The 23,321-nt window shown below is 46.2% G+C and overlaps 1 protein-coding gene across 3 annotated transcripts; it reads left to right on the top strand.

Annotated features, from left to right (window-relative positions):
- On the top strand, positions 1 to 23,110 carry cep162 (centrosomal protein 162). Of its 3 annotated transcripts, none has more exons than XM_029622492.2 (27): positions 1 to 1,777; positions 1,989 to 2,148; positions 4,621 to 4,782; positions 4,986 to 5,181; positions 5,499 to 5,569; positions 5,916 to 5,968; positions 6,340 to 6,370; positions 7,865 to 7,984; positions 8,134 to 8,352; positions 9,380 to 9,464; positions 9,575 to 9,794; positions 10,152 to 10,398; positions 11,807 to 11,991; positions 12,368 to 12,547; positions 13,012 to 13,161; positions 13,768 to 13,880; positions 13,961 to 14,060; positions 14,268 to 14,394; positions 14,588 to 14,751; positions 14,996 to 15,094; positions 15,212 to 15,451; positions 16,011 to 16,217; positions 16,372 to 16,871; positions 20,767 to 20,908; positions 21,015 to 21,113; positions 21,274 to 21,408; positions 22,525 to 23,110. In XM_029622492.2, the coding sequence occupies exons 1-27, from the start codon at positions 1,718 to 1,720 to the stop codon at positions 22,735 to 22,737; spliced, it is 4,278 nt and encodes a 1,425-aa protein (XP_029478352.1). In that variant the 5' UTR covers positions 1 to 1,717; the 3' UTR covers positions 22,738 to 23,110. The 3 variants fall into 3 exon arrangements, with proteins under 3 accessions (XP_029478352.1, XP_029478360.1, XP_029478370.1); XM_029622500.2 differs by having other exon boundaries at positions 2 to 1,777; positions 2,024 to 2,148; XM_029622510.1 differs by lacking the exon at positions 8,134 to 8,352 and having other exon boundaries at positions 3 to 1,777.
- Positions 23,111 to 23,321: the final 211 nt, after the last annotated feature.

The following is a 23,321-nucleotide window of genomic DNA, read 5'->3' as shown; positions in this document are numbered from 1 at the left end:
GACTGGAGAGCAACTTTAAAGGCTGCACATTTGTGCTCAGTGAAGACCAGCTTCACAGTCTCTTCAGGTGAGAGAATACATAGAGACCCAGTGGTGTTCTCACTCATTAGAGAAGGGTGACTGGTACTACTTTTGTGTACATGCTAAATAAAGTTCTTAGGCAGGAAAGACTAAATAACAAGGGACAGGCTCCTTTATCTTTCAATTAATTTAAGAGAAACAAACTAATATCTGTCTTTGCAATTAATTAATCATTTAAAATATTCAGTTACATTTTTCTCTTCTCTTGTCACTGTAAATAAGAACTAACATTTTGTTTGGAGGATAAGCAGAGGTGTTTTATCAATAAATGGACTACAGGGTGTTAGACAATGTGGATGGTCACAGCAACAAAAAAAAAGGACAGAATCATTGCAGTAGTAGCTCATTGCTCCTTTGCCCATGCCTTCACAAGAGGCCCAGATGCAGTTGATGCTTCCCATCAGTGACATGAGGATCTCCTTGACATGGTAATATTCCACTGGAATAGCAAAGGTACTGCTCCCTTCTTCAGACGTCGAAGCCCACTAGAAGGTTCAATGAAATCTTATTTTCCTAACTTTCAATACAGATGCCGCACCAACTAATAACGTTAACGTCGTTAGCACTAACTTTTGCTAGCGAGCTAGCTAAAGAGACATAACACAATCGAATTACAAAAATCACTAACTGAACGGATAAACTGAATTTTCTACAAGAATGATAAACGCTATATAAATATGATTATATTAATATACTGAGGTAATGATAAAAACGAGGCTAGTACTGTACGGCTACAATCAGGCTTACAGGAAGCTATGTATCGGGTAGGAAGTTGAGCGGATGTGGGCGTTGCTACCTTGTTCAAAAGGTCTATTAGTTTAAACTTATATGTCTGCATATTAATGTTTTGCTCATTATCCTTCAGAAGGAACAAACTTTCAGATTGACAAAGCATTCCCGCGCTAAATAATAACTTTTCTGATGCGTTAATTAATTATGAATGGACGGATTTTAAAGGGGAAATCGATATACGAGCGATCAGAAGGATAATGGTGATTGGTCATTCCGTTGCGTCTCTGAATAGCCAACCAATGGGCTTAGAGGTCTCACCCGGTTGTTGTCGCGGGAACTTTATGGAGCTATGAACACAAAACACTTGTTAGCTGCTACTGTAGTATAACAGTTTGTAAACCACCAGCCATGCATGTGTAGCTAGTTATACATGCATCACACTGACTAAATATGTCGGTGGAGTGCAGATAAGATCGCTAGCTAGAAGACACTGTTGCCAGCTATAGCTAGGTGGCTTACGCTTACTTAACTAAAGCCAGCTAGCTAGCTAGCTAGGTGGCTAACGCTAACTAAAGCCAGTTAGCTAATCAGCTTAGATAGCTAGTTACCATGCTAGCTAGCTACAACCAAATCCTTTTTATAACTGCTACAACTGTCAAGGCTAGCTACCTAGCGAAATACACTAGCTAAATAAGCAAGCTCGACAATATTGTGAAAAACTACATCCATGTTGGTTGCCTAGGTAACTAGCTAGTTAGGAAGTTAATTAAAGGTTTAATCGCAAACGTCTCACTATTATTATCCTGCCACTGTTATCCTCCCATTTTTTTGAGGCAAGATACAGGTAGCTATCCTAGCTACTTACAGGTAGCTAGCTAGTTACCTATCATCTTTGACTGGAATCATGGCACATCGACTGACGAAAGATGAGCTTGATGAACAGTTCGAGCAGTTTTTGAAAGAGGTGAGTTTAAAGTTACTGCAGACACGATAGCAGCACTATGTCTGCAATTCTGTGTGTTCATAGCTAAAGTTACTCACTAATGACGGACCTTTATGGCCACACCAAAGATGCTGATAACCAGCCTTTTCATCTGTGCCCATACTACTATGTATTCACCCAACCAACTAGCTAGATGGCTACTTTAACCTAGTCACCATTGAATTATATTCAGTCTGTCTCAGATGACTCAGTGGATTTGGGTGGCAGTGCTATGCGCCCTAGTGTTCTGGACAGCTTGGGCAGAGCCTCTCAGAAACCACCACCAAAGAAGACATCAGCTGCCCCTGTGCCGTGGTGGCAGGAGGATGACAGCGAAGAGACACCTGGCAGAGGTAAGCAAAGCCAGGGATGTGTAGGTTGATGTGCTTCAGTTTAGTTAGGATTCTCTCTCTCTCTGTGCGTGTGTGCGTGTCATTGGTTCATTCTCTGTGTATGTGTCTTTGTGCTTGAGTGTTTCATGACATGCTGAAAGGTTATATCTTTAGAGGGACACTGTGACTATGTGCTGATTTCTCATCTGCTCTGTAATTCCTGGAACATCTGTTGCATTTAATTTCAGCATCATAACATGTCCATCATAACCTGTTCCCTGCTGCTACTCCCCTGATATTTATGGTTTGACCCCTTTCATGAGTTCATCTTTGATTGGTTTACATCAGTCGACTCTTCATGACGCATTTGTATATCAGTCTTGTTGTTCTCCAGCTGTCCCCCCCCCCCCCCCACCTTCTTCTCTCCTTTCTCTTACATCTCCTATTTCCTTCCACCTGTCCCCAGCAGAGGCTGCCAAACGCAGGTTCACTAAACCCAAAAAGCCCCAGCAGCAGGCTGTGGTGAAAACTCAGGAGGATGAGAGTGAGAGCAGCCCAATGAAAAGCACCCCTCAGGGTATAGGAATCACTACTGTAACCCCCTAGTTTCTTAGGGCCACCCAATGGCACATTGTCTCCCCATCATTGGTGTTAGTACAGTGACATGCTGCCAACCATCACTTTCTCTCATTAGCTTTAGTCCTGCCCTCTAACCTCTCCTTTGCTATATATATATATATATTTTTTTTTTTTTTTTTTGCCTTAGATCTTCTCTTCCTCCAAGCTAACCCTTAAATATTTCTAGCTCACATTTAGTAGTTCTCTCCTTTTGCCCACCTACTCTTTGAGGGTGTCCCTTTCACTGAGATCCTTTTATTTGTGTGTACAGAACATGATTCCTTTCCATGATCTACTCTCTTATCTTCCATTGGTTAGCTGTCACAGTGGAAGCCCCCACAAGGCCCACCCCCAAACCTCGCAGCAAAACTCTGGATAGGCTCAGTCAGCTGGACCTGGTCCCTGGAGCCAATCAGGATGCTTCTTCTCACATTGCTGCGGGGACGGAAAATAACAGCCCAGAACACGACTCCTCCCACTCTGCCAGGCAGGGGAGCCCTCCCATGAACGAGAGCTCCCTTAATGCATCAGGAGAGAGGAGTCCTGAGGAGAGTACCTCTCTCCGCGACACACCAGTGGACAGTCACAGCAGTGATAGTGACTCACAGAGTCTTGAAGAGGGTAAAGTCGTAGCAGCTAGACTAGATACAAATCCCCAAAACCCTGGTAGACTAGTAGTTAGACTAGTATGGTATAATGATAGTAGCTAGAGACAGATCCAAACCTGCTGCCCTGGCAGACTAGAAAGTAGAAGCTAGAAGTGGATATTCAACATCATATGACTGTAGTCTCGTGTTGCCACACTTCCCAGACCTGTATCCACATTACAAAGGTGGAAATCAAGGTTTTTATGACATTATCCATGATTTTTGTGTAATATGAATTTAAATAATTCTCTTTACTCTCTTTGTCTCCTTGTCACTCATTTTCATATTTATTCATTTTGTTTTCCTCTGCTAAGGGAACAGTGTAAATTAACAAATTAAATGCATAGCTTTGGAAAAAAATAAAGAACTTTCTGGACCTCAAGGGCAGGTGTTATGGTTACTGGTGCTAAATCCGGTCGTGTTCTGTCACCGCCAGACAATTCAGTGTGTCGAGGCGAGCTGTGAGCAAAGTATTTTACTGTTAGTTTCAGCGCTTCATTTGGGCAAATTCTTTCACTAGTAAAATGACTCCCAACTGCTTTTACTAGTCTAACTCTGGAGAGCCTGACATTAGCTCTTGTTTTTTTTGTTTTTACCATAACCAGCTCTTGTTTTCCATTCTGTAAATGTCACGATGATCATTCAGTGCTGAAATGGAAAAGTTAGGCATGTTTTGCCATGGTGAGACTTAGGAAAAGCTTCTTTTTTTTTTATCTTGACAGCTATTTGTATTCCAAAACCATTTGAATATTTATGAGGATATGGAGCTTTTCTATAGTACCCTCCCTCCAGTAGACTGACAGCAAGTGGTTGTGGAGCTGAGATCAAAGTTAGCTCTACTGCTCTGTCTTCTCTCTTCTGTGTGTGCTGTTCCCCTCTTAAATGGACTGCATGGCCTTTGAGGGGCTCTGCAGGCCTCTATACCCCAGGAAGTCAATCTCCTGTGAATGATAAAAGACAGAGCTAATGAGCTACATTACCATAGTGGAGTTTCAAACGGCCTGGAATATTGACAGCTTGGTGTCCACATGGATGGACTCCTTTTTTCTTTTCTTTTTAGCTCTTTAAAAAAATATATATTAGCTGTCTGCTGAGCTGTCTGACCACAATAAGGCCAATACAACAACCACAGGTCCTCTTTCAATTCAGGAAGTAGCCTAAAGCAAGAGCAATTTCTGTTTCCTGTAATTACCTGAATTGAATGGTCCATTATTTTGTTGTTTTCCAGGATTGCTGAGATCTGAGAAGACGTTCTGTAAGTCTCTGAGAAGATCCCAGCCCATCCAGGAGGAGGAAGAGGAGCTGCAGCATCAGGGAGTAGAGAGGGGTTCGGAGGAGGAGGAGGGGGCAGAGCCTGTCATCTTCAGCAGAGACAGTCTGGAGCCTGAGGGTGAGTCTGCTCAGGAGGGATAGATAGATACTCTCTCTATGATGTCACCAGATCTAGCTCAATCCATTGCTAATCTGACATCAGGGTAGTGACATGAAAGCAGCTGTACGTGCCAGCTTTAAAATATTTTACTTTAAACTCTTTGAAAGTAGCAATGGTTGAAACATGTTTGTCTGTGTCTGCCCGTGATTGTGTCTACCCAGACTCTGTGATGGCGTCCGGACCAGGTCAGAACGCTGCAGTGGGTCTTGGTCTGGGCATGGACAGCCTGGAGGAGGAAGAGGAGAAGGCCCGCTTCTTTGCCCACCTGGAGGGAGGTGTGTCCTCCACCATAGACTACTCCAGACTCAACAAAGATCTGGATTCCACCAGCGCCTCCACCACCGCTACCACCCTCAGGTATCTACCACACTCCACCGCGCTCAGGGGGATGTTGTCTCACAATGGTCTCAGATTGGTTTTGCGTTTCCACTTTCGAGTGGTTAAGGTTAGGACTTTGTGAAGACAAGCTGATCCTAGATCTGTAACTAGGGGCATCTTCACTCCGGAGCATGACGCTCCGAGTCGCCCCAGGCCTAGCTGTAGCTGCCTTTTGAAGCCACTGCTGGGGTTGTCCCAAGGAGACCCTCAGTGTTGCAGACAGTGGCTGGGTAAGGTCATTACTGTCACTCCCAGCGTGTGATCTGTGAATGACACTTGTTCTGCTGTTTCTCCAGGAAGGCGGCCGTGGCGGGGGTCGGTCAGAGAGAGGAGGAGAGAGCTATGGAGTCTGACCGACTCTCCCCAGGTAGGACAGATGATGCACTCATAGAATTAGGAATTATAATAATAATTTAATAGGATCTCTATGCTCACAGTACTCCAGACCTTGCTTGGTTCAATAGGTTTTGTTTTCTTTCAAATACTTTGAAGTTGGGGGGGGGGTTGCGCTTTTGGGACGATTCCATTGGTTCAATTGCAACATGCAAGCTCAATCAATTGCCGTTAAGGTATTTGAAAGGAAACAAATCCTATTTGAACCCAGGTCTGTTGTCATTTACAGTGGCACTCTGTCAGACAAGTACTTGCACATACCTCATCTGCATGATTGTAGCTCATCAGTGAATCTGTTATTCTGTCTGTGCCTGCTGCAGCCTCCCCCCACTACAGTGAGGATGAGGACTTTGAAGATGAGGTCATTGAGGAGGTGAGACTAGGTTTTCTGCGAGTCTGATTTGAAAATTGAGTCATTTAGTTCTAATAACGCTTTGTAAGGGAGTGATTTGAACCAGAGGTTTAAAGTTGGTTGTAATTGCATCATTTAGAATTGCCCCGTGATGAGTTGTAAGCAGGAGTCGTTTGTGCTGCTCACATGCTAATCACTCTGGGTTTATAAAGGTAATAAGGCATTCAGCAGTTATCCCAGCTCTCTCTCAAGAGGTAGAGTGAGAAGAAGGGGTCTTTAATGGCGGGTGTGCCAGGCCTTGTCTGTGATTGGCTGAATATGTGGTGAGTGACTGACTGCATGGCTCTTCTGTTTTGCTCATCTCGTTTGTTCTCTCTCCCTTTTTCTTTCAGGAGCCTAAAAGGCCTGCCATGCTCACCAAAGGTATTATAAACCAACATCAATTTTTCTTTTCTGGGTCAGAGTGGGTTTTTAATTCAGCACGAGTATGTGTTTCATGTTTTATTAGCCCTATGTACTGCATACACATGGTTTACACCGTCCAACTAAATGTTTACTTGCAGTTATCTTCTCGACAATGCAGCAACAATAATAAAATAGAAAAATATGAACCTAAAGTAAATGGCTCTGTAGAATAGAATGAACATTTTAGCATAAGTATAATACAGGAAGGCACAATATAGTCCAGTATTTACATGTGTTTGGGGGCAAGGGCCAATTGGGAAGCAAGTCTTTAGTGTGTGTGTGTGTGTTAGTGCTGCACGATATACGAAACTTCGGTACTTTTTCGATACTAGAATTCTTGTTACTTTCGGTACTTCTGTCAAATGTGTCTCACGACGTCTACTGATTGAAAGAGGAAAGTCTGTTCCTATCAGCACAGCCGATGATCCCTTGTAGCGCGAGAGCACTGTCCCTGCTCCTCTTACTCATTGCTAGCCTGTCCTGAGGAATCACTGCACTTACGCTGCACAGAAGGTAACACTTAAGTAATGCAACAAGGAGTTAACACTCAAATAATTTCAGTGTTGAAACGGTTAATTACTGTTCACAAAACAATGTCCATTACAGGCTAGAACACTTTTCAATGCAAGAAGATACCGGTAGCTTTCAGCTTTGTAGGCTAACTTGCCTTGCTAGCTTACAGCTGACGCTAACATCAATTCACTACCCTGGTACCTTGTTTGTGATATGAAAATATTGCTGGCTTCAAAGCTGATTCTCCCCAAAACGATCCATTCACGTCGTCTTCCCCACCTCACGTCTCTCCCAGTCAAGATCATTTTTGCTCGAGCCTTATGGAAAGCCTTCTGTGTCTTTGCGTGTCAAAAAAGATACACGTCAGATTTTGACACGCATTGACCCAAATGCCGTTCCATAGAGCCTCGAACTGACTGTGTGTGTGTGAATGACGTCATGGGTCTTAAAAGAGACAGCCCACACTTTTCTAAAAGAAATGCAAATGTTGTTGATCAGTACAATAAAATAAATCCCAAATGGAAGGGAAACGGATTGTTTTTCATCTGTAGCCCCATGAAATCAGCCAAAACAAGTTCAAATAACTTAATACATGCACACACACTTATTGCTTCATCTTATTGCTTATCCAGTTTAGTTTTCTGTGACTGGCTAATACGCCTTCTGTTTTTGCTGTGGTATCGACTATCGTGATTGTATCGAGCATTGTGATACTAGACCTTGTATCGTGACAAAACTAGTGTGTGTTGTGTACAGAGTATGTATATACAATGTCTCTGGTTCCTCTAACAGTACCCCTGTTTCGCAGGCATGTGATTTATTCCTGATGAATCATTTCCTGCTTTTATGACACCGTCCTCTGTTCATTCAGTATTGAAACTGACCTACCCCTAAAATCAATATTCTATTTGTCCTGATCACATAATTTCCTGGTGTAAGTGTCCCTCCATGATTCTCTGGACTCGACCGGTGAACTCCTGCCCCCTGGAGCGGACAGTGACACCAACGAGGAACCAGGGAGGAACCAGGGAGCAGAGTCCATCGAGACGGCACTACCAGGTGAGACCAGACTAGACAGACTATCAGTCAGGTCCTACTGGATGTAGCTATGTACCCCTAGACACTTATGTGGATTAGGTTTCATCTGTGTCAGTTTGGTGGTGGCGGATGATGGTGAACCTGGTGGTGTTCCTGTGTGGTCTGTGTAGCCCAGTCGTATGGCCAGAGTGGGGCCAGTGAGATGGAGGCTCTACAGGAGGCCTACAGACAGATCAGTGGCTCTCTGGAGGACTCAGACCATCATCACCACCCTTCATCATCAGTCAGGAGGGAGAGGAGGAGGAAGAGTAACCCTGTTCCTGTCTCTCCCTCTGTACCTGAACTCTCCAGAGGAACACTACTAGCACCAGTCTCCACCACAGAGTCAGGTTGGTCGGGTCTCCACCACAGTCAGGTTGGTCGGGTCTCCACCACAGTCAGGTTGGTCGGGTCTCCGCCACAGAGTCGGGTTGGTCGGGTCTCCGCCACAGAGTCGGGTTGGTCGGGTCTCCGCCACAGAGTCGGGTTGGTCGGGTCTCCGCCACAGAGTCGGGTTGGTCGGGTCCCCGCCACAGAGTCGGGTTGGTCGGGTCCCCGCCACAGAGTCGGGTTGGTCGGGTCCCCGCCACAGAGTCGGGTTGGTCGGGTCCCCGCCACAGAGTCGGGTTGGTCGGGTCCCCGCCACAGAGTCGGGTTGGTCGGGTCCCCGCCACAGAGTCGGGTTGGTCGGGTCCCCGCCACAGAGTCGGGTTGGTCGGGTCCCGCCACAGAGTCGGGTTGGTCGGGTCCCCGCCACAGAGTCGGGTTGGTCGGGTCCCCGCCACAGAGTCGGGTTGGTCGGGTCCCCGCCACAGAGTCGGGTTGGTCGGGTCCCCGCCACAGAGTCGGGTTGGTCGGGTCTCCGCCACAGAGTCGGGTTGGTCGGTTCTCCGCCACAGAGTCGGGTTGGTCGGTTCTCCGCCACAGAGTCGGGTTGGTCGGTTCTCCGCCACAGAGTCGGGTTGGTCGGTTCTCCGCCACAGAGTCGGGTTGGTCGGGTCTCCGCCACAGAGTCGGGTTGGTCGGGTCTCCGCCACAGAGTCGGGTTGGTCGGGTCTCCGCCACAGAGTCGGGTTGGTCGGGTCTCCGCCACAGAGTCGGGTTGGTCGGGTCTCCGCCACAGAGTCGGGTTGGTCGGGTCTCCGCCACAGAGTCGGGTTGGTCGGTCTCAAACACTGTCTGTGGTGAACCTATCAAGTAAATAGAATATGGTTTTCAATCGTAACTAACTGCAGATCCACACATGTCCATCCTTATTCATATCTGACATGATGGTACATTTGAAGTTGTAAGATTGTGTTGAGGTGTTACAAATGGACTTGAATTTCTGATTGATTCATGATTGATTGATTGATTAACTTCAGTGTGTTTTCTCAGAGCTGCCCACTGCAGAGGAGCTGATGCGTCCCATCCGACCAGACAGCATGGACGACACAAGAGGCTTCACTCTGCAACCTGCTAGGTGAGTCTACAGCTGTCTGTCACAGGGCTGTAGTAGGGAAGGACAACCGACACTCTCTGGAAGGTACAGAATGGAGTGGATAGACGTTAACATGAGCTGTGTGTTCACAGTGGGACCCAGTTCACCTCAGAGAAGACTGGCCAGTCCTTATGCCATAGATCCCGTGAGTCAAGCCCAAGACCCTCAGCAGAGCCAGACACTCCTCCGGCCTCCCCAGGCCCTCGTCCCAGAAGCATCAGAGAGGAGGTACAGAGGCTGATGAAGCAGGATCAGGACAGCTCCTCCCCTGACCTGACTTCCACTAACCCCAGCAACAAGAGAAGCCGGCAGGTAAGGGACAGGAACTGAACCCTTGTTAATAAGCACTAAACCCTACCATACATAACCACACTGATTCAGGCGTTCACACCTACCTGAACTGTTTCCACATTACATAGCCATTGCTCCAACATTGCTCATCCTAATATTTTATATATTTCTTAATTCCATTCTTTTACTTTTAGATTTGTGAATTGTTAGTGACTACTACACTGTTAGGAAGACAAGAATTTCACTACACCCGCAGTAACATCTGTTAAATATGTATATGTGACCAATAACATTTGATTTGCATCAAAGGTGATTATCATTTACAATGTAGACGGTGACATGGCAATGATTTGTATATTGACAATATATTTTGCATAGGTTCCTGGACGCTCTACGGTACCTGGTCCCTTCACATCCTCGTTCAGGAAGCCTTATGTTGCCCCTGGCAGAGGTAGAGTGGAGAGTAAACCATCAGCCGTGGCCACCAAGACCTCTGGAGCAAGGAAATCTGGTCCTACCAGACCTGGGGCTGTAGCCAAGCCCCCCTCTCCTCTAACCCAGAGGAAGCCTCTCAGCCAGACAACATACCAGAGCCTCAGCCCCCTCCTCTCAGAGACAGATAAAGGTAGGAGAAAAATAACTCCTCACACATTGACAACCAAAGCTAGTAGGTGTAGTGTAAGTGTGCTTAAAAAAAGATCTGTTGTAGAGTTAGAACTATATCTAAGTAGTATAGCACATAACAGTACTACAGTATAATACATAACACTAACATTTACCACATGTTGCTGTGTGGTTGTACTCCTGATCCAGACTAATGTTGCTGTGTGGTTGTACTCCTGATCCAGACTAATGTTGCTTTGTGGTTGTACTCCTGATCCAGACTAATGTTGCTGTGTGGTTGAACTCCTGATCCAGACTAATGTTGCTGTGTGGTTGTACTCCTGATCCAGACTAATGTTGCTGTGTGGTTGTACTCCTGATCCAGACTAATGTTGCTGTGTGGTTGTACTGCTGATCCAGACTAATGTTGCTGTGTGGTTGTACTGCTGATCCAGACTAATGTTGCTGTGTGGTTGTACTCGTGATCCAGACTAATGTTGCTGTGTGGTTGTACTCGTGATCCAGACTAATGTTGCTGTGAGGTTGTACTCGTGATCCAGACTTAATGTTGCTGTGAGGTTGTACTCGTGATCCAGACTTAATGTTGCTGTGTGGTTGTACTCCTGATCCAGACTAATGTTGCTGTGTGGTTGAACTCCTGATCCAGACTAATGTTGCTGTGTGGTTGAACTCCTGATCCAGACTAATGTTGCTGTGTGGTTGTACTCCTGATCCAGACTAATGTTGCTGTGTGGTTGTACTCGTGATCCAGACTAATGTTGCTGTGTGGTTGTACTCCTGATCCAGACTAATGTTGCTGTGTGGTTGTACTCGTGATCCAGACTAATGTTGCTGTGTGGTTGTACTCGTGATCCAGACTAATGTTGCTGTGTGGTTGTACTCGTGATCCAGACTAATGTTGCTGTGAGGTTGTACTCGTGATCCAGACTTAATGTTGCTGTGTGGTTGTACTCCTGATCCAGACTAATGTTGCTGTGTGGTTGAACTCCTGATCCAGACTAATGTTGCTGTGTGGTTGAACTCCTGATCCAGACTAATGTTGCTGTGTGGTTGTACTCTGATCCAGACTAATGTTGCTGTGTGGTTGTACTCCTGATCCAGACTAATGTTGCTGTGTGGTTGTACTCCTGATCCAGACTAATGTTGCTGTGTGGTTGTTGTAGACTAATGTTGCTGTGTGGTTGTACTCCTGATCCAGACTAATGTTGCTGTGTGGTTGTACTCGTGATCCAGACTAATGTTGCTGTGTGGTTGTACTCCTGATACAGACTAATGTTGCTGTGTGGTTGTACTCGTGATCCAGACTTAATGTTGCTGTGTGGTTGTACTCCTGATCCAGACTAATGTTGCTGTGTGGTTGTACTCCTGATCCAGACTAATGTTGATGTGTGGTTGTACTCCTGATCCAGACTGTGGTGGTCTGAGGGTGAGCAGTGAGCTGGTGGCAGGGGTTCAGTCCTTCGCTGCCTTCCTCCAGCAACAACATCGGATGGAGACGAGAGGTCGCCAGGATACCAGTCACACGGTCTCCTGGGAAACTAAAGGTCAACAGGAAGCCAGCCAGACTCAGACTGAGTGTCCATCAGAGAGGAAAGTAAGTCAACATACTGGAGTAGTTTTTCAGTCTGTGGTGCATCAGTGTGCTGCAATTTCTTTTCAGGTAAGTAGGGTATTTTTCTCCATTCACCTGATCATATGATAGGGGTGTGACTTCTACTTTGTTACGTTATCTAACTCAGCTGATTGCTGATTGCTCCTTGCTCTATCATAAGTCTGACTGATTTCAGTTTGGATCTTATGTAGTGTGTTCATACCTGGATGAATATAGCAGTCAATTTCTGTTGCCTTCTTGGTGCCGAATTTCACAACATCTTTGTTTGTGCAATATTTTGTCCTTCAATACACATTCAAGTGCTAGCAACTATCCATTATAAAAGACTCTGACCATGTGTTACCCCTCTGTCTGTCAGAGTGAGCCCAGGGAGGAGGGCAGGTCTGGGGAGGTGGAGGAGAGCCCCATAGTGTCCAGGCTGAGACTGCAGCTAGCCCAGAGGGGGAGAGAGCTCCACACCAGAGAGGAAGAGCTACTGCTGCAGCATGACACAGAGGTCAGCTCACTGAGACAGGAGAACTACCTCCTGCAGAGCAAGGTAGAGGGACACACACACACACACACACATTACATTCACATGGACAGTCATATCTCTAAAGAGCATAGTTCCATCTGTTTGGCCACTTGTGACTTCCTACATCCTTCTATTGTAACAGAAAATAACATGTTCTCCATGACTGTCGGAACAGTTTAAAACCCCTACGTCAGCACTCCTGTTGCTATGGCACTGCTCATTTTATTTAGCTGCTTTGTGTGTCTGGCTTTTGTAAGACTGTTATTCAAGCTATTGAATAAAGCAGTTTTGAAGGACCCAGCTGACACAGGAGCAAAATAAAATATTCCATTAAACAATAGCATGTTATCTAAGATATCTCTGCCATCCACTGAAGGCCAGTTAAATTAGCTCAAACTGTATTTTGTGAACTCAACTGTAGTAGATGCATACATCAGTCGTGTGTTATTTGTGATGTGTACTTGTGAGTCTTGTCCCTTGTGTTTCAGCTGCACAGTACAGAGGAGGCCAACAGCAGGAAGAAGGGCCGGTTGGGTCGCGGTCTGGACGGGCCCTTGGACCCCCTCACGGAGGACAAACTCAGACTGATAGAGAAGGAGGTGAAGGAACAGGAGACCATCATCCAGGGATACCAGCAGGTCTGTACACGTCTGTCTACTCTGTGATTGCTTGGCCGTCTCTCTTGGTCTTTACTCTTCCAGTCTGTGTTTTAAGGAAACAACACTTAAATGCACTGCATTTGTTCAGAGCCAAGCTGGCGGTGACTCATTGGCTTTGAATCCATCCCAATTACCCGGAGTCTCTGTGACTGCAGAGGTTATATGTATACAGGCCACTGTTCAGGGTAATGGAATTCCTCTGTTCACTGACTTAATTCCAGGAGGGGGTGTGGGTTTGTAGCAGGCAGCACAGTTTTTTCCTCCAGATTGTGACCAGCTTAGAGATGTGACACTGTGTGACAATAACACTGTCTGATAACCTCTCATAATCACAGAGCCTACAGCCAAGCTCCTAGAATCAGTGGCTACAGTACACACACCACCAAGGTGGAACTGTAGCCGTTCTTAATTAGGCATGCTGAATGCATTCCCTCATCTCACAGCTTCTAGTCATATTCCTTTCTAGTTTGATCTTATGTCGGTTAAATGCGTAGAACCGGTATTTCTGATCAAACTAATTTACCCAGATGGGCCTATAGTTGAGACAATGTGATTCTCTCTCCTTGCGGTGTGTGTCGGTAACAGGAGAATGAGAAGTTGTACCTGCAGATGAAGGCTCTTCAGGCTCAGAGTAAACTCAATGAAGAGTCCATGTTCACAGAGAACCAGAGGCTGTTAAACGAACTGGCCCTTACCAAGTGAGTTGACACATACATATGCACAGACACGTACCTATCCACGTCATTGAATGTTAACACTGACGCTTATTTATGCCCAGGGAGCAGATGAGCAACTCGCCGAGGACTGTGGGTAATGTAGGCTGTGTGGCCCATATTCAGCGCATCACACAGCTGCTGGGCCAGATGCAGGCAGCACAGGTGAGTGTTTAGTCACGTCACACAACCACCTCTAAAAGGAAGGCCTTGATGTTGCTTTGGAGATTAAACAATCAACTCATCTTAAAAGGGAAAGACCAGTCTCACCTGTGTGTGTGTGTGTGTGTGTGTGTGTGTGTGTGTGTGTGTGTGTGTGTGTGTGTGTGTGTGTGTGTGTGTGTGTGTGTGTGTGTGTGCGCGCACGCACAGAGGACTGAAGAGAGACTGGTGGAGGAGACACACAGGCTGAAGCAGGAGAAACAGGCCCTGGAGGTGGACCTTGAAATGATGAGGAAAGAGAGAGACCTGGCCAAAGCGCAGGTGGTCTACACCTCAGGTTAGTGCGTGAGAGACATGGAGGCTTGACTGGAATCAAACCTCTTGTTTCTACTCCCATAGGACAATGTTCCATGTTTCAAATCCAGTGACTTTTCCAGACGTGTGGTTTAAACCTCCTTTAAAACTTCCCATTGTTGTGGTTGACAGTCAAGTGGAGCTCTGACATGCTGTATTGTCCTTGTCTCTGCCAGGGGATAAGAGCTTTGAGCTGCAGGTGGCAGAGGACAGGCATAAGGAGGAGGTGTGTGGTCTGAAGAAGAGGCTCCAGTGGTATGCTGAGAACCAGGAGCTGCTGGACAGAGACTCTGCCAGACTGAGGGCTGCCACCGCAGACACACACAAACTCACAGAGCAGGTAGGACCCCAAAGCACAGAGCAGGTAGGACCCCAAAGCACAGAGCAGGTAGGACCCCAATCGCACAGAGCAGGTAGGACCCCAATCGCACAGAGCAGGTAGGACCCCAATCGCACAGAGCAGGTAGGACCCCAATCGCACAGAGCAGGTAGGACCAACTTGACCTTATTTGAGAGTGTGTATTGTATTACTGTCATTTCCTGTAGGTCAGTATTTTGAATGAACCGTTTGCTCCTCCAATCAGGTGGAAAAGCTGAAGATGGAGGTGGGGAAGAGAGCCAATCAGAGTAAGACTAAAGAGAGAGCTGGAGACGCTAAGAGGATACAGGACCTAGAACGACAGGTGAGTCAGTTGAGAAATATTTCCTGTGTGTGTGTGCGCATGCACGTATCCCTGAATAGCGGCCTACCTCTCCTTTCTCTCGTGACTCATGCCATATTTCTGTTCCCCCTCTCCCAGGTGAAGGAGATGGAGAAGATTCTCAGACAGAGGAACCCTAACTCCCTCCCAGCGCTCATCTACGCTGCAGCCAACGCACCTGCGGTGGATGAGGATGGAGGGGCCAAGAGCTCCCCGCCCACTCAGACCAGGGCCCTATTGGAGCGGCGCATCCAGAGGCTGGAGGCGGAGCTAGAGAGCCGTGACGACGAGGCCAAACGCAGCCTCCGAGCCATGGAACAGCAGTACCAGCGGATTAAGGTCTGTTCATACTCTCAGCTGAGTGGCATTGTTATGTACTCATACAACCTTGTGTTACCATTCCCTGTCACTAGCCCTCAGTTCTGTACCAATTAGCACTCTACACATACTTACAACGACTTAGTCACAACCGCTTCAAACTGCCACTTAGAACTACCTGAAGATGTTCATCCTCAACACAAAACACTCTGAATGTCCTCTCTCACACAAAGGAAAGGTAAGAACAGGGTGATCCTTGCTGTTCCCCCAGTTATCTTCATGTCTTTTCAGAGAGGGGTCAGAGGGCAAGTTCCAACAGCCTTGTACAACACTTGAATTGACAGTTCTGTCCAACTCACGGTGGAGACCTTGGGGATGTCAGTGATTCATCCTCCGTATAATAGTTGTCATCATTTCCAAATGTGTGATGTCATTAGTCTTAATGTTTCATTAGACCAACACTGACCAGGGGGGGGAGAAGATTTTTCTCAGGAGATGTGTTGTGAGATCAATAAATTGTATCAATGGAAATAAATCCCCTAAATATAAAAGTATACTAATTTACTGTGTGTGGTTGTAGCTCCAGTATGAGCAGCAGATCAGTGATCTGGAGCAGCGGTTAACCCAGAAACACCCGGTCCAGACCGGGTCACCTGGGGTCTGGCAGGCCCAGGTCTGCTCCCTGCAGCAGGAACTGGAGCTCCTGAAGGAGAACCATCAGAGTAGAGGGAGAACCCTACAGGCTGAGGTCCACTCCCTACAGGAGCAGCTCACACAACAGGCACAGGTAGGTCTACCTCTCTCTTGTCTACCTGCCTTCTTGTCTACTTAGCCCACCTAAGAGGAAATAAGTCTCAGTAATTCATCCTGGGTAATTGTTTTACATGTATGTAATGTTACCTGGAGCAGGTGTATTTTATTTAAATAAATCAATTAATCAGTCTACCACCGAGCCAGAGAGAGCCCCCCAACGCAGCCCGTCCCGACATCAGCGCCAAGCAGAGACGGCCCTGGGGGTCCGGATAGAGAGACTCAACCAGGAGCTGTCAGCCAAGACCCGCAGCGTCCAGGAGCTGAGCCGCACCGTGGAGAGACTCCAGAGGGAGAGGAAGACCATGCTGTGTGGCCCTGGCCCCAGATCAGAGGGCCGTGTTGGGCCTGGGGAGGCCAGGCGGCAGGCGGCCGGATCTAAAGGACCCATGGTGGTGGTGGTGGCTACCCCAGGGGAGAGGGGAGGCACGGTGGGAGAGACCGCAACGTTCCCTCCCACTCAGGATGAGAAGGACTACCAGCCCACAGCGTTCTCTGGGAGCCACATCTCAGAGGTGCTGCAGGAGAGCGAGGGGTTAAGGCTGCGTCTGGAGGAGCTGGAGCTGCAGAGGGACAAGGAGAGGGTGGTACTGCAAGCTGCAGCCGCACAGGCCCAGGCCGAGCTGCGCAGGTATGTAGACACACACACACACTCATTTTGAATGATTTATTTAGACCCACAATAAAACCTTTCAGTAAAAAGGAGTCCAGTAGTTCAGTGGTTGTACAGGTGCCTGACTCATTGGTAGAATGTTGTTCATTGATGGAGCTTCTATAAGGCTTTTCACAATTGTGTACGGACACAGTTTCCTCCATACAGACATACTGGAATATTCCTGCACAGCTTACAGCCATGTGCTCATTGTTGATCTTTGTAATATGAAGAAATAAAACTTGATAACGTTTTAAGCTAAACGGTCTGATCCGTTTCATCAGCCTCATTGCTTTTTAAATTATGTGCAGCGGTTGTATTTATTTTGGATCTATCTTACATTTCTGTCTGATACACTATGGTAAAGAAGGATGGTAATACATTTTGTTTTGTCAAGTAAAATGGTGTTACAGAGAGAAATTGGGGGGACAAGTAACCTAAGCTTTTGGACAAGTAAAAACATCTGTCTCACTTGTCCAAAGGACAAATGGCAAAAAAAGTTAATGTCAAGCCCTGCACCTAATGATCTGTTTTTCTCTGGCCGCCCTGCTGCAATCTGCAACCCACACTAATGCACTTGTCCGAGACCACCAAAAATAAACTCCCAAAAAGGGCTTTCTGATCCGAGGCTGGTGGTCATTTATAGCCGAAGCCTAAATATATAATTGCAACACACTCATGCACTCAGAGAGATTTCAACATGATTCTCAATCCCAAATAGACCCCTAATCCCTACACCCTAGGCATGCATTTGATACATGCTTTTGATGCCGTCCCATTCATCCATCCATTACATTGAAATAGTCCTCCGATTTTAAAGTCACACCAGCCTCCGCTGGTATGTAATATGCAACAGTGTATGGTGGTGTTTACAGGGGCCTCATTTTATAAACGTTGCTTTAATTTCGCAAGCCATTTCTGAAAAGAATGCGTACGTATACAAATATATATATATATATATACAAATATTGCGATTCATGATCTTGGCATAAGCCATACATACATACACATGCTTCCCAATAGAAATCAGACCAATCCTAAAACTGAACGCGTCGTGAACAAGCATTATAACTCTGCCTGGAAAACGCCAATCATTCACCTATTATGGTGACAATAACAGCCTTATTGTTCCAGTTCATTTGGAACTGTTGGAATTAGCCTAAAGTGGTTTCTAATAGAAATGGCAAACGTTTTGCATCTTATTATACTTTCCTGTTTTTTTTGTTTTTTTTTATGAGTGAGTGTCATCCCTTATTTGCATAAAATATTACTTGCCTCCTTGCAATGCATTACTTCAACCACTATAAATTGTGTGTACGCATGGTCTAAAGTTTACGAGGAGGTAAGCTCATTCTCACGTCAACTTTAATTTTGTAAATGGCAACTTTTTGTCTGAATGCATGTTTTGTGTTTTGTTGTAAATAAGGCCACAGGTGTGCTGACCACCAGAGGATTAGGGTTAGATGATATGTGAGGGTGTGTCATGTTTCTACCTATCCTGCAGGGATACTACATACCTGGTTTCAGGAGTTTGTGAGGTGACTTGTGTGAACTCAGGATAACCTGTACTGTGAATGTGGCCAGGTCCATTTCTAACGAACCTGCTCCAAGGCATTTATCCTGAATGAAGTGTCTGAGCCACGAGTTGAGGATGAATTCATTCAGATTCCCAACCTCTCGCAAAGAATACGTCATCCCCTTCGTTTGAGGAAGACGACTGATTAATCAAATATTTAATCCATGTTTTTTGTTTAAAATGCTTCACATTACACATTTAGTAATGACAGAATGCATTTGAAACTTCATGCACAGTACAAAAGTTGGTGATGCAATGATTTTATCAATAGGAGTGGGGGGGGTGCTCATGCATTGACAAGCACACCAAAGACGACATTAACGATAAATAATCAAATAAAGAAGGCACTTCTAAAAGGGTCCTACTAATCACCCCAAAACAACCCAAACGTGCCTGAAACCGCTCTGGTCAAAAGCCATGCACATTAAAGGGAATAGGTTGCCATTCAGAACACAGACAGCGTCCCTGGCCATTCAGAACACAGACAGCGTCCCTGGCCATTCAGAACACAGACAGCGTCCCTGGCCATTCAGAACACAGACAGCGTCCCTGGCCATTCAGAACACAGACAGCGTCCCTGGCCATTCAGAACACAGACAGCGTCCCTGGTCATTCAGAACACAGACAGCGTCCCTGGCCATTCAGAACACAGACAGCGTCCCTGGTCATTCAGAACACAGACAGCGTCCCTGGCCATTCAGAACACAGACAGCGTCCCTGGTCATCTGGTGTTGGCAGCACCTTGTACCAACATCTGTATGCGCCAACAGACAGGACACACTGATCTACATACTAATCACAGGTAATCTCATTGAAGGAGGATAATTGTTTCAGCTGGGTCGCAGAATTCGCATTATACAAGCTGAATTAAATGTAAAAGGCTTTGAAAATAAAATGTTTGGTATCTGCTCAGTGCTCTGTTGACGTTTTAGAGAGATGCTTGTTTTTGTGAGAGATCTGAGAACAGGATTTTCACATTTAATATGAAAAGCCTATACTAAAACGTGAAAATACTACATGTCATGTCTCAATCTATATCCATCTTACCTCCTATATTGTTTGATGTCCTGTGGATTTGAGAAAAAAAGATGACGAGTTCAATGGGAAAGTGTGTGTGTGTGTGTGTGTGTGTGTTACTGTTAGTAGGTCGTAGTGAATATGAAACCAGTTGTATTGTGCTGTATTGTGTTTAATGAGGAAGGGCAGCAGAGGTTTAGTAGCAGCTTGGCCTGGCTGTTTCATGACATCACCATATGAATTATAATCAGCGTCACTAAAATACAGTCGACCAAGCCATTATTGACATCGAAACGTGAACCTGAACTGATCATTTGGGTGGTTTTGTGTTGTTTTGGCTGCCAGTTTGTTGTTTTTGTGTATTTTTGGGTACCTGTTTGTGGTTGTTTTGTCTGATCGCATGTTTGTGGTAATTAGTAGCACCATTCTAAAAGCCTGTTTTACACCATATCCTGATGAATTTAGTTTCATTTTGATCTCTGCATAAATCAAATGTGGCACTGACTCGCCCATGGATTGATGTTTCAGCATTGTCTCAATGAAGAGTTCAGCGTTTGGCTAGCCACGTGCAATATGCACACAGTTACAAGCCTGCTAGAGTTGGTGGCAGGCGGACGAGCAATATTCGTCATACGGATTAATCAAATCAAATTATATAGCCCTTCTTACATCAGCTGATATCTCAAAGTGCTGTACAGAAACCCAGCCTAAAACCCCAAACATCAAGCAATGCAGGTGTAGAAGCACGGTGGCTAGGAAAAACTCCCCAGGAAGAGAGGAACCAGGCTATGAGGGGTGGTCAGTCCTCTTCTGGCTGTGCCGGGTGACGATTATAACAGAACATGGCCAAGATGTTCAAATGTTCATAAATGACCAGCATGGTCAAATAATAATAATCACAGTGGTTGTCGAGGGTGCAACAAGTCAGCACCTCAGGAGTAAATGTCAGTTGGCTTTTCATAGCCGATCATTAGGAGTATCTCTACCGCTCCTGCTGTCTCTAGAGAGTTGAAAACAGCAGGTCTGGGACAAGTAGCACATCCGGTGAACAGGTCAGGGTTCCATAGCCGCAGGCAGAACAGTTGAAACTGGAGCAGCAGCACGGCCAGGTGGACTGGGGACAGCAAGGAGTCATCATGCCAGGAAGCCTGAGCTGGAATGTGAAGCTGGCGAGCTTTAGAAAACCCTGAGTAAATCTAGCTAACATAGTAGTTACCCCTCTGGCGCGCTGGGTTAGAGGATGCTAGATGATTCATGGTGGTGTATCTACCTGTCCTGCAGGGTACAGCAGCATTCAGCAGAGCAGGTGTCCTCGCTCAGGGCTGACCATCAGAGGGAGCTGGAGAGCCTGCTTACCGGCCACGCCCTCGCCCACTCCTCCTCTAAAGTGGCCGAACTGACCAATCAGGTGACCGCGCAGGAGGTAAAGGCTCACAATGGACCAATCACATGTCAACTGAAAGTTATTGGTGGTGTTCCAGGTATAACGTATCAACTGGATAAATGGGTTTGTTTTTATGAACCTTCAGATCATGGTTCAGCATCTGCGTGACCAGGTGAAGGAACTGCAGGGGACCAAGGATGCTCTGGCTGTGTCCAAGCTGAGGGAGGACACCCTACAGAACCAGGTACTTGTGATAACATTTATCGTCCTCAACTTCATCAACACACTAGTGTTGTCACAATACTCATTATCACAGTACTTGAAGTGTCATAGCAAGGAAACAACACAAGGTGACTATTTCCTGGGGAAAGCACAACATTAATGCTTGTTTCATCTCTTTATAGCTGACAAGGCTGTTGGAGGAGCTGAAGCAGGCCAAGGAGTGCCACAGCCCAGCGCTCCGACACTTCACTAGCCTGGAGAGAAAGATCCACAGCATGGAGCTACGACACACTCAGAGGGAGAAAGAGCTCCAGCAGGTGAACACACACATATATACACACACACAGGGGAAAAAAGAGCTCCAGCAGGTGAACACACATACACAGAGGAAGAAAGAGCTCCAGCAGGTGAACACATATACACACACACACAGAGGAAGAAGGAGCTCCAGCAGGTGAACACATATACACACATACACAGAGGAAGAAAGAGCTCCAGCAGGTGAACACATATACACACATACACAGAGGAAGAAAGAGCTCCAGCAGGTGAACACATATACACACACACACAGAGGAAGAAGGAGCTCCAGCAGGTGAACACGCATACACAGAGGAAGAAAGAGCTCCAGCAGGTGAACACACATACACACAGAGGAAGAAGAGCTCCAGCAGGTGAACACACACACACACACACAGAGGAAGAAAGAGCTCCAGCAGGTGAACACACACACACACACACAGAGGAAGAAAGAGCTCCAGCAGGTGAACACACACACACACAGAGGAAGAAAGAGCTCCAGCAGGTGAACACACACACACACAGAGGAAGAAAGAGCTCCAGCAGGTGAACACACACACACACACACACACACAGAGGAAGAAAGAGCTCCAGCAGGTGAACACACACACACACACACAGAGGAAGAAAGAGCTCCAGCAGGTGAACACACACACACACACACAGAGGAAGAAAGAGCTCCAGCAGGTGAACACACACACACACACACAGAGGAAGAAAGAGCTCCAGCAGGTGAACACACACACACACACACACACAGAGGAAGAAAGAGCTCCAGCAGGTGAACACACACACAGAGGAAGAAAGAGCTCCAGCAGGTGAACACACACACACACACACAGAGGAAGAAAGAGCTCCAGCAGGTGAACACACACACACACAGAGGAAGAAAGAGCTCCAGCAGGTGAACACACACACACACACACAGAGGAAGAAAGAGCTCCAGCAGGTGAACACACACACACACACACACACACACACAGAGGAAGAAAGAGCTCCAGCAGGTGAACACACACACACACAGAGGAAGAAAGAGCCGCTGCAGGTAAATCCACCCACAGAAAGAACATTGAATAACACACAATGACCAAACACTGAACATTAACACATATGCCCACGGTGCCATCCTGCAGGTGATGGGTCAGACTCGGCTGGTGGTGGAGGCTGAGCAGCAGTCTGAGGTGGAGCGTTGGAGGAGGCTGGCTCAGGGGAAGACCCGGGAGCTGGAGGTCTTCCGTCTGGAACTGGACTCTATCCTGGACGTCTTGAGAGAACTTCAGAGACAGGGAGTGGTCATCCCTGCTCCGGACCAGGCTTCTGCTGTACCTTTCAGCTGGAGGACCTGAAACATGGGACATGCTCTTTCTAATTACTTACAAATCTGTCCTCATCTTGTCTGATCTGAAAGAATTGACTAGGCGAAAGCCAGCTTAATGATGAGCTTCCACTATTTAAGTTTTTTTTTGTTCAGTGCAGATAAAGGGGAGAGGGGGGATTTGTAAGCAATTGAGAGCCAACTCACACATCCTTTAGGAGAACCCATCATTGTGCTGAACAATCAGGTTATTTCTTTTTGTAGATTTGTATTTTTATACTTGATGATTTTAAATGTATTAAGTTATTCAATGTGTGTTACAAAATATTTTTCTATTTTGTATAATTTCTTCCTGTGTGTTTTGAATTTGTAACAAGTAAAGCACAAAGATAAAACATCTCAAAGGAGACTAACAAATTATTCAAATTCACACTTTGAAATTGGCCTATTGGCCTTTTTCCCCAAGATGACTGTTATTGGTGACTCCAATAACATGTATTACCATAAAATCTGACAAGAAATAGGTGGCTGTAGTTATTCATGGCAGCGAAGCATTTTGTTAACCCAGCCCAGGTGTCACAATAATGTTAGGTTTATTCTTCCCTGGTCGAATCC

This window comes from Oncorhynchus nerka, linkage group LG3 (genome assembly GCF_034236695.1).
Source record: "Oncorhynchus nerka isolate Pitt River linkage group LG3, Oner_Uvic_2.0, whole genome shotgun sequence".
Classification (NCBI taxonomy): Eukaryota; Metazoa; Chordata; class Actinopteri; order Salmoniformes; family Salmonidae; genus Oncorhynchus; species Oncorhynchus nerka.
The sequence above is the reverse complement of the archived record's forward strand: the minus strand, read 5'-3'. Positions and strand labels throughout refer to the sequence as shown.

Bases quoted from the DNA above. Each gene is read 5' to 3' on its own strand.
- cep162 (XM_029622492.2), top strand. From the start codon at position 1,718: ATGGCACATCGACTGACGAAAGATGAGCTTGATGAACAGTTCGAGCAG. The intron at 13,881-13,960 runs GTGAGTTGACAC...ATTTATGCCCAG, and splicing joins AACGAACTGGCCCTTACCAA to GGAGCAGATGAGCAACTCGC. The intron at 21,409-22,524 runs GTGAACACACAC...GCCATCCTGCAG, and splicing joins GGGAGAAAGAGCTCCAGCAG to GTGATGGGTCAGACTCGGCT.